Raw genomic sequence first — 11,456 nt, 5'->3', positions numbered from 1 at the left:
GAGAGCGAGAGAGAGAGAGAGAGAGGAGGGGGAAGCGAATTAGGTTAGCTTTTTTCTCTCTCTCTCTCTCTCTCTCTCTCTCTCTCTCTCTCTCTCTCTCTCTCTCTCTCTCTCTCTCTCTCTCTCTCTCTCTCTCTCTCTCGCTTAAAAATCTCATGTTCCCAGTTCTCATTTTCTTTACTGATTTTATTTTATTTTCTCTCTTCTTCCTCCTTCTCCTCCTCCTCCTCCTCCTCCTTGTCTTAACCCTTTCGTCATTCATATTTTCTTTTCATCACTTTTTATTTTAATTTTCCTTCTCTATTATCTCCTTTTCTCTTCCTTTTCATTATTTTATTTTCTACTCTTCCTTTTCTTTCTCTCCTTTCTGTCTCCCTCTCTCTTGTCTTCCTCATGTCTCCCCTTCGCCTCTTTTCATCCTTTTTCCCCTCTTGCCTCTCCCACCTTCTCTGCCTTCTCCTCTTCCTATTTATCTTATTCCTCTTCCTCCTTCCTCCTTTATCTTTCCATCCTTTTCATTTTACGTTTCGTCCTTGTTCCCTCCTTCTCTATTATTTTTTTTCTTTTTTTCTCTCTTTCATCCTTATATTTCTTCGACCTCTTTCCTTATTCTCTTTTTCCTTTTCATCTTCTTGCTTCCTCATTCCTTTCATCTTTGTTCCTTCATTCTCTCTCTCTCTCTCTCTCTCTCTCTTCCTCTTTCTCCATTCCATTTTCTTTCTTGTCTCTTCTTCCTTTATTCTTTTCTTCGTTATATTCCTCTCTCTCTCTCTCTCTCTCTCTCTCTCTCTCTCTCTCTCTCTCTCTCTCTCTCTCTCTTCTTTCTCCCCATTTTTCACTCATTTTTTTCCTCATTCGCCTCCTATCCCCCATCTCCTCCTCCTCCTCCTCCTTCTCCTCCTCCTCTTCCTCTTCTTCCTTGATCTGTTGCTGTTAATCTTCCTTTGTATTCCCTCCTCCTTTTTCCTTCGTTTCTCTCCTCCCTCTCTTCCTACCCCACTTATTTTTCCTCCTCTTTCCTCAGCATGCTTCTCCTACTCCTTCTCTTTCTTTTTCCTCCTCCTCCTCCTCCTCCTTCTTCTTCATCAGCAGGTTTCCATTTGCCTTCCTCCGCTGGACGTGCGACTTACTTCCTGTTTGGGTGTCCGTGTCTCTCTCCTCAGCCTTTTCTGCGTCCTCCCTCTCCCTCTCCCTCTCTCTTACTCCCTCCCTCTGTCCGTCTGTTTTTCAGTCTGATGCGTTGCGTTAGTTATGACTGACTCCCCGCAACCTTGTTTCTGATGAGTTGTACACACACACACACACACACACACACACATACACACACATACACGCACACACATACACGCATGCGCACGTTGGTACACGACTGACTGACTGACTGACTGACACTCTCTCTCTCTCTCTCTCTCTCTCTCTCTCTCTCTCTCTCTCTCCGCATGTGGTATACCCTACACAAATAAATTAATACGGGGCAGATTTAGGGCAGCATTCTGAGACCCCAGTAACTCCCAGCAGGTGTTGTGGAGGCTGTTTTCACGAGACGAGTCCAGAGATAGCGGGACAAAAATTCTGTAACCCTAACTGAGAGAAAAAACAAAATGCATAAAATTTCTCCCAATCATCTCTGTGTCCTCTGAAAACAGAAATGGTGAAAGAGCAAAGTATAGGAAATTGTCAGACACTTGGGAGTTTTAAGATTGCACTGCCAACCACTCCAAGCTAAGGGAATGTTGCTCTTTACTTCAAAATTACCTCACCTGATTTTCCTTCATTTGTTCCTTGCCATGTATAAGATAAGGATTTTCTTTTTTTTTTTTTTTATGTGTTGGATGTTGCAGGAAAGGTGTAAAGAGAGAGAGAGAGAGAGAGAGAGAGAGAGAGAGAGAGAGAGAGAGAGAGAGAGAGAGAGAGAGAGTTTGCAAGAAGACACAGTGAAAAAGAAACAGAACAACCAGTAATGAAATGGAAATAAACTTTTTTTTTGTCTTTTCCTGACTCTTCCACTGCTACACCTTTACTTAGAAAAGACTCAATTATATGAATGCCACAAAAAAAAAAAGACAAATAAATGAATAAACAAATAAGGAATAACGAAGATCAAAATATAAAAAAAAAAGTGGTAAATAGTTTCTTTCCCTCAGTCTTTCACTATTATCGTACACAAGTACCCCCCCCAAAAAAAAAAAACCTACAATAAAACAAAACAAAAACACTAGGCGTAAATATAGCAAAAAATAAAATCAATGTACGTACGTAAGAGTAAAAATGTTAAGAATATAGCCTATGAGTTTGATCGCCCCCTCCCTCCCACCCTCCCTCCCTCCCACCCACGCTGAGAGGAAGAGGAATTTATAAATGTTTACCTCATTTTTTTTTTTTTTCTCTGAGTAATACGGATTTGGTTAGTCATCCTTTGCTCTCCCCGGACAGGCGTGCAGAATACTTGGAGCTGCGGGCGTCTAGCCAAGGTTACAGTGAGCGATACAGACGTTTTTTTGTGAGTTTGTTGTGCTAATGAAAAAAAATATATCGGAAACCTTCTCTCTCTCTCTCTCTCTCTCTCTCTCTCTCTCTCTCTCTCTCTCTCTCTCTCTCTCTCTCTCTCTCTCTCTCTCTCTCTCCATTTTTCACTTCATTTTCTTATGTTCTGTTATCCTTTGTCACTCTCATTTCTTTCCTCCTCCTCCTCCTCCTCCTCCTCTTTGTGTCTTCTCTCCTAACATTTTTTTGCTCCACTGTTTCTTTTCCTATTGCTTCAACTCTTCAGTCCCTCCCCTTCCTCTCTTTTTGTCTCTTCTTCCCTCTCCCCTCTACTGTTCATTTCCTCCTTTTTCCCTTTTTCCTTCCTTTCCTTTCATCTTTTCTTCGCTTTCTCAACCCAAATAAGATACAGCCATTATATTCTAGGAAATAAAAAAAAAAAATTAATGAAAAAGGAAATAATTGGTGAAAATTAACCTAACCTCTGTGCGACTAGAAAGTATGAAGAAAAAATAACAATTAGTGCAAGAATAAAGGGATGTGACACTGATAAAAAAGTTGAGATAAGAGGTGAACGAAAAGAAAAGCTTGATAATATACAACAAGTGGAAAGAAAATGTAAAAGAAGATCTGTGTGACAATAATCCTCCGAGCGAAAGGAATGCTTCGAAAAATGGCTGTTTACGAGGTGCTAGCGAAGAACTGAGGAAGACGTCCATAGCAGACTCCTGTGGCACTCCAAGTCACTCGTGTCACTCATCCTGCTGGAGTCTCATTAAGATTTTTCTAAGTCCATCTCATTCACAAACTCATCAAGCATCTCCTTATTCCTATTCATTTGGTCATCTAAGATACCTACATGTGCATTCATATCTTCCTTAACAATCTCTTTCTCTTGCAGTCTCTCGCAATCTTCTTCATATTACTGTACTTTCTGCAATTCTCCCTAAATGCTCCCTCACCTTCCACTGTCACGTACGCTACTACCATGACTGCCCTCTCAGGTCTGTCACACTCATTCATGTTTTCTTACCAACAGCCAATACAGGTTCACATGCATCACTGTCTCCTACATTTATTTTCCCTGCTTGAGAACAGGGTTGCCAGATTTTCCAGAGCAAAAAATGCCAAGTTGCTTCCTGTCAAGTGCCAAATAAAAAATAGTACCAAAGTTAATTATATATTATATTTTTTTTATTACAATACAGTAATGTGCAAAGTTTCAAATACATATTTTTTTTCTTGGTGATGGCGTTAATTGCATTAGATGATAACTTTAAATTAATTAGAATTTCAGAATAAAGGCTTGTAAGTAAAAAAAAAAAAATGCAAGAAAAATGCCAAGATGCCAACTCGATTTTGTGGATGCCAATCGCATTAAAAAGATTTTTAGATTTTGGCACCAAATATGCCAATCTGACAGCTCTGCTTGATTAGTATGGAATGAAGAAGAAAGAAGAGCCGTTACAAAGGTGAAACTTTCCGTGTTCTCAACAGAAGTAAGAACCAACCAATCAACAAAGTGTAGAACGCTTGAAAGGCATTTGTTTTGAAGTGATAAACATACGTGTGGTGCTGATATTAATCTTCCGCTGGTGCAGATCCCGCGGGGGAAAGGCAAAGCAGCAGAGAGGAGGAAGGAGACGATATAAGTCCTTGGAGATACAGCAGACTCAGGCCATCATTACTAATAAGGACGGTAGGACCCACTGACAAACACAACCATGGAGTGCACGAGTATAGGCGCCCCTGGGAACCCCGCGGCCCTGGAGGTGAGGTGTTTTGCTATGTTATGCTGGAGTGTGTGAAGAGTGCCACGCTATCAGTGTTGATCTGTGCCACATGATTGTAATGATACAGCGTCTTTCCCGCCCCCATATATATATATATATATATATATATATATATATATATATATATATATATATATATATATATATATATATATATATATATATATAGTAAGTTTCTACTCTTGCACCAGTCTCTTAATTCTAGATGAAACTTTTTTTCTGGTAGTTTTTGGTCCGTTTTTAATTAATCTGCATGTTGTTTTCCCATAAATCATTAGTTTTTTTTTCACCCCCAACTCCCATCTTAAACTAATGTTTTGTGGTGAAAACAATGAGGAGAATAATACAAAGCTGACCAAAATCCACTAGAAAAAAAAAATTGTTTGGCCCTCACAAATAAGTACCACAGCTGCAACACTCTCTGGCAGTATTCCTCCCAAGAGAGCTGGCTGCTGCTTGCCCATGGCCGCCAGCCAGCCGTCACCACCACCACCTAACCAAACTAATCCGACCTAATCAAACTAAACTAATCTAAGCAAACTAACTTAACTTAATCTGGAAATCACGTCCATGTAACACTTAAACACAAAACTCACATGTCACGTAGAAGGCTCGGTAACCTTATTTACCATAAATATAAAGAAATTGTGGGGCATGTGTCTAGTATGGCTGCAATAGCAGGTTTTGAGGTCAAGTGGCAAAGATTGGAAGCAGTGCATTAGTCCTGGAGGCTTGGATTGTAGAGGTATGCGCAATCTGTCCTCTCCTGTGATGCTGCAAGCCAAGTCTTTAAAGTGACACCTTCCAGAGACTCATACCAGCATCCCTTATATGTAAGAGAGAGAAAAATAAGATGGACTTTCATTCTTGTTGACTTAATTTTAATTGCCCCCATTGTGGTTTACTGTGGTTTCAGGTTGACAGTGGACTGGACCTGCTCTTCCCCCTCTACTCTTTCCTGCGCAGCACCAGCCAGGAAGCTGTCTGCCGTTTACTCATTGCAACCTTCAGTGATGCCCAGTACGTGAGGGAAAATATTGGCAAGTGTGTGAAATCACACATGACACTCCATAGTTTTTTGTGCCATATTAATCAGACAGTTAAGAATATGAGAGAAGACAAGGCCTCAAAGAAAAGTAAACCAAAAAAATCACCAAAGTCCAACCAACCATCTTGCTCAAGCCAGCAGCAGCACAACAGGTCGAATTACCACCAACACAAGCAGCAGTCTTATTTTCATGCATGTCACCCAAAAGATCAGCAGCATCCATTCCACCCACACACAAGTCAACCTCAAGCACGAGCCAAGTGCCAACAAGCAGCAGAGTGCACGGATAACAAACAGAATAATTGGCCACTGGAAATACAAAACGTGGAACAAAAGAAAAACATACTCGTCAAGCTGACCGTGGATGAGCTGCTGCAGAAAGATAAGATTGTACATCAGGTGCTGCAGGAGCTGGACCTGAACTTTGTCCTCAGCATTCTTTTACATGAGCTCATAGGTTTCAGATTGGGTGAAAAACTAAAAGATGCTCTTGGTGATTTGAAAAAGGTGAGGCTGACATTGGTCCATGCAAGGTATAACTTCACTAAAGATGACTTTAAGAATAACCTCAGTCGACTGGAGGAGGCCATGGGTGTGGTCTACGAAGAGCTGCTTCTACCGGATCAGGTGCTGCAGGAACGTGTTGAGCTGTGCCGGGCCGAAGCCGACTCTGGAAACGAGGTTCACAAAATTATGTGTAAGTACTTTTAACATGTAAATAAGTTTGAAACAATGGGGATGTAGTACTTACACTACTTGGTGTGGTTTGTCTGACAGAGGTAGCCCATGTGGTCTCAACAAGCTGTGCTGGTCTGCTTGTTAGTGGTGAAGGCAGCCTGCATGCAGAACTTAATGCTAGCAGATTTCAATGTATGATTTTTCAAAGTGGTTAAAGAAATAATTTCATTAATTTTGATTTACAAATGCAGAATATGCATCCAGAAATAGATATCTTAGAAATGTACTAAAAATATTGAAAATGCACTCAGTGGGAAAGGTATGAAATCTAAAATTTATCCTGATTTATGATTTTTTTGTTTACAAATGTTTTGAAAGTGTGAAACAGAACACACTTGTAAAATTACAAATAACCTGTAGCTGTTTTACTCCAGTGGGAAGGTTCATCCACCTACTTCTTTTCCCTTGGCTATGGGCTGGTGTCATCATAACATTAAAGACAGGAAGCCACAGGACACACAGCCTAGTGATGTGCATGAAAGTGTATGACTCCAAGTGTGTCTGTGTGTTGCAGATCACCTGGTGTCAGAGGTGCACCCACAGTACTCCCCTCCTGATCCCACCTTTGTGTCTCCAACTATTTCTTTTTCACCGTAAGTTGTTTGGCTCCTTGTATCAATATGCTTAGTACTCTTGCACCCAATCACTAGGTGACGAAGAAATCTATTCATTCATTTATTCATTATGTACTCTTGTTCTATACCAAAGGAAGTTTATTCTTCACCTCAGGCAATATTGATATTTTATGACTATTGATTTTAGAGTTTTTTTCTTTTCTTTTTTTCTTGTTTTTTCCTCGTAGATTGCAAATTTATTCCCTGGTCACACAAAGCATTTATAAATAAGCATTTCCTGATGAGCTTTACAGAGACACTGATGGTGGAAGTGAGCTGTATACACACCTCACCATGTTTCCATCAATAGTTTTGTATGTGTCCCTATACAGTGTCATTATCTTTGCAAACATTTGTCAGAAAATGTGTTTGAAAGCACTTGTTAAGTGGGCCTTGTGGTAAATTAATGTTTTTTCCCTTCAGAATGCACCACAGGGAAGTGATTGAAGATGTGCAAAAATTTATTGAGACCCAGGAGGATGAACTGGACCCCATACTGTTGTGTGGAGAGCATAAAGAAGAAAAGACTCTTGTTTTTGAGAATCTGGCATTCAAGGCTAAGAATTCTGAAAGATACAGTCTGGTACTTTACCTGAAGGACAGCCACAGCAGGAGTTACTGCCACAAGGTAACTCCAGACAAGGACTCTAAGAAAGCTGTGCAAAAATTCCAGGATCAGCTTTATTCATGTCTTAGGAACTTGGCCCCAAACACATTTTATGAGTATGGTGCAGATGCTGTCAAGACAGCAATCAGAATCTATCAGAAAAATATCTTGTTCCTAATTAACTGGAATGTCAGTGTGTGGGGTCCAGTCCAGAGTGAAATGCAGCAGGGAACCTGGGTCATGGCATGTAATGCCAAGGACCCACCCAAGGGAGGCTGGCAGATTCTAAGGCTGGAGCCTTACTCTGATCCCCAGGTGAGGGAGATGCTGCAGCACTTCCCCAATCAAGAGGACTTACTGAGGTGCTACAACTGTTTTAACAGCCAGCATATTCTTTCCTCTTTGGACATGATCCAGATATTTTGTGAAGTAAATAAAACCATCAGCTGTGGGACAGATTTTGAGGTGGTGAAAACGTACGTGTCAGAGACGGCGCGGTGTGCTGGAAGCGAGGCATGCCAGGTTGAACAGGACCTGCTGAGACTTGGCAAGCTGGCCTTCTATGCTTTCCACAGCAGGGAGTTTGCTGTGGCAGAAAGCAAAATTATTGACATACAAGAGCGTGTGTGCAATGCATTCCTGTATTGTAATGAAAATGAGGGATGGTACTTCAAGCATCCTGTTGTTAGGGATCTTCTCGCAGCCAAATATGTGGTGTCTGATCCTTCAGTCATCTGTAAAAACTGGGTGAAGACAGATCAAAATGTAGCTCCCTTTATGAGGGTCTTCAAGTTTGCTTGTTACATATGGTCTGAAGATAGCTCAAGAATAAGGGAGAGTTTGAGGTACATGGAGACATTCTTGAGAACACTCCTACATGCTCCAGACAAAAGATCACAATGCAGTGACAGGGAAGCTAAGAGTGGTGACCAAAAGTCCAACCAAAAGAAAAAAAAAACACTAGAGGAATATGAGAATAAATATAAGAATCCTTTTGACAACTGGGACTTCTTGTTAGAACTGGATTTAGCTTGTACTGAAAAACTCCTGAAGCGTATTGTTTCCGTCCTATCAGACATCCCATGCTGGCACTTTGATGACATTGAATGTCTGGATGCAAGAAAGTTGACCAGGCTGGGGAGAGTACTGAAGAAGGTGACACTAAACAAGAAGGATCCAGTAATCATAAAGCTGAAGAGTAGTGCCAATGTAGCATTGTTCACTAAGCTCTGGGGAATGTTTAGGGGCATTGATAGCCTGTATGGTTGTGTGGATTTTATGGTGACTATTGAAGGGGATGATGCTGATCACCTCAATTATAAAGATAAGTTAGAGGAGTTCTTAAAGAGCATAGCTGATACCCAAGTTGCACTCTACATCTCTAAATATAAAGGACCACTGTTCTCTTCCTGCATTCCCAGTTTTTTCAAGTGTATGTGCATGCATTACCTCAAAATTCTGGAAGTGACCGTGTACGATATTATGTCACTTCGTGAGGTAATGCTGGCTTGTAGAACTCTGCCATCATTGCAGGAAGTGTTTATAAAAGTTAATCTTTTGTTGACTGAGCAAACCAGTTTCAGACCTGCCCAATCTGTTATATCTATTGAGTTTCCTGAAATTCCAGTGCATATCACTTTTAAATATTTTTGTCAAATTCAGCAGTTGCTGGACATTTTTGAGAGGTGTGACCAATTGCGTTCCTTGAGCATCCATGGATTGTATGTTTTTGATGGGTTCAAACTGAATCTTTCAAAATATAGCAATTTGAAGAGTCTCAATATCAGATGTGAACCAAAGTGTTCCATAGAGAGACAACACACTCCAGAGACAGACCAGATGTTGATGGATGAGACAGACAGGCTGCCTCGCTGCCACTGGATGCTGCCCTTCTTGAATGGACTCTCATTGCCTCATAAGATTGAGAGGTTGCTTCTGAGAAATGTTGAATTTATTGATGACTCTCATCAAAACTTCATTATTTGTCTGCTTGAAAAGTACAACATTAATAGATTGCTCATCTTAGATACTCATCTTTCTCTCACTGGAGTGGGACAGCTCCTCTACTCCCAGACAAAAGTTGAGGAGGATTTGAAACATGACAGAGAGAGAAAATTAAGGAGACATGAGTCACAGGATATAAGGAAGCTGGCTCAGAAGAGGACCAGGATTTGCAAGGAGGAACGTGAAGCCATGAAGTGGAATAAGCCAGATGGGAAAGAAATTGTGATAACATCTGAGGGGCAGCTTTGTATTGACTGCTCCTGCTTCCCTTGCATGTGTCCCTGCAAAGTGGATTGGGATGAAGGTTGCAACTCTTTTGAGAAAATGGTAGAAGTGATCAGTGACATGTACTGCTGCAATATTCAAGCCTTCTCATATTCCTTTAACCATTGCACCATCAGGAAGGACATGTGTGGAGACTTGCGAGTGCAGTGCATAATGAAATGCCTCAATGACTCTGCTGTCCTGGAAGTAGAGTCCAGGAGGTGTGTCAAGCGCTTCTTCCTTCCACTCCTGCTGGCACAAAGTGTCAGTCTGGAAGAGACTGCTTTGTCCCCAGTGGGAGTAGCAAAAGTGGCAGAGTATTTAAAGCACATCAAAGGCACCAATGAGGTGGATCCTTTCTCACTGATTATAGAAACCAGCTGGCACCCGCCACAGAGCTGCTCTCCCTTCACAGGACTCAAGAATTTCCTGAAGATTGCAGAATATCTGTCTGTCGTCCATTTTCGTTGTATGTGTACACAAAAATGCTTCCATGTAAAGAAAACTTACAAAGGGAATGTTGAGGAAGTGACTCAAGCTCAGCGTTGAGACGTGTTCAGAGGAGGGCAGTGGATGATTCAGGCATCATCCAATGGCAAGATAGTGTTTGTGGACACCTGCTTGTGTCAAATAGTCCTGTGTCAGTGAATGAATCTCTTTCTTTTTCTTTTTTTTATGTGTAGAGGTGAGAGACACACAGTTCCTTGCTCATCACACAGACTTGTTTTTGTTTGTAAATTGTATTCTTTTTTATTTATTTATTTATATTTTATTTACTTTTATTCTTTACAGTGTGTTGAGAATATTTGTAGAGAAAGCATTGGAAATGCTTGTTCTTATCAGTACACCAAAAGATCTCACCCAGAGCTGTTACCACACAAGCTTTATTGTATACATATAGATATTATAAAATTAGCTTTCACCGTCCAACACTTAGTGCCATGTGGAGATGGGATTAAGAAAAAACCTGAATAAGGTACTGTACCTGTAATGTGGAATGGTGACCACAGCTGTCATACTTATGATGTCACAGTAAACCCTCCATATTTGTCCTTACCGTGCTTTGTGCTTCCTCCAATTTTGAGCCCCTTGATCTCCTCAGAATCTGTCAGTTGTCATGTTAAATAAGGAGACTGTCAGCTGATCAGGGGGCTTAAGGCTGAAGGAAAACAGTAAAGATGGTGGGGCATGAACAGGCTTGACCATGACTCTACCAGTCCAGAGTCTTGTGTGTGTGTGTGTGTGTGTGTGTGTGTGTGTGTGTGTGTGTGTCCAAATAGAACCTGAATCTTGAAAATTATGGGACCAAAACAATTTCATATGGCATCTCTTGAGCAGTGTTCTTCAAATTTTCTTCATCATGACTGTTTGCTTTCATGTACCAGTGTCTCCTACCTTCATGACCCTCTATGTCTGTTCTAATGTATCTTTCTTCCTTTGACATGGAAAGCAGTTTGCACACACACACACACACACACACACACACACACACACACACACACACACACACACACACACATACATTATTCCATTTTATTTACTGTTTTATATATCATGGCAACCCAGTGAACAAGACCTTGCAGCCCAGTACAAAATCCCAACCTGTGCTTTGAAGAACCCTGCTCCAGAGTAATAACAGAATATTACCTCTCCCACCAAGAAACTGCCATGAGCCACAATCACACCATTAAGTCATGTTCTGCTTCTGTCTGTTGTTCTTTGGTCTTCGTAATCTTTTACAGCTTGATTAGAAATGTATAGGACTGTTTACCTTTTGTGTTATACCAGGTTCAGTCACCAGTGGTAACCTCTCATGGCTGACTGATTCCCACATGGCTACTGTCAGCTTGATATCCCAGTGTTTCCAGAGGGGACCAAGACAGTGGGACCGTGATGAACCTGTT

The 11,456-nt window shown here is 41.0% G+C and overlaps 1 protein-coding gene across 4 annotated transcripts in view; it reads left to right on the top strand.

The window, feature by feature from the left end:
- Positions 1–11,075, top strand: part of LOC135115410 (uncharacterized) — a 16,972-nt gene extending 5,897 nt beyond the window's left edge. Inside the window, exons 1-5 of one of the 4 annotated variants that reach the window (XM_064032177.1) lie at positions 3,741–3,983; positions 4,086–4,256; positions 5,194–6,022; positions 6,578–6,656; positions 7,101–11,075. In XM_064032177.1, coding sequence (XP_063888247.1) covers positions 4,209–4,256; positions 5,194–6,022; positions 6,578–6,656; positions 7,101–10,101 — 3,957 coding nt within the window. In that variant the 5' untranslated portion in view covers positions 3,741–3,983; positions 4,086–4,208 and the 3' untranslated portion in view covers positions 10,102–11,075. The other 3 variants (XM_064032176.1, XM_064032175.1, XM_064032178.1) reach the window with 3 other exon arrangements.
- The last annotated feature ends 381 nt before the right edge of the window (positions 11,076–11,456 follow it).

The sequence above is a fragment of the Scylla paramamosain genome, chromosome 29 (genome assembly GCF_035594125.1).
Source record: "Scylla paramamosain isolate STU-SP2022 chromosome 29, ASM3559412v1, whole genome shotgun sequence".
Classification (NCBI taxonomy): domain Eukaryota; kingdom Metazoa; phylum Arthropoda; class Malacostraca; order Decapoda; family Portunidae; genus Scylla; species Scylla paramamosain.
This window is presented reverse-complemented; position numbering and strand designations above follow the sequence as displayed.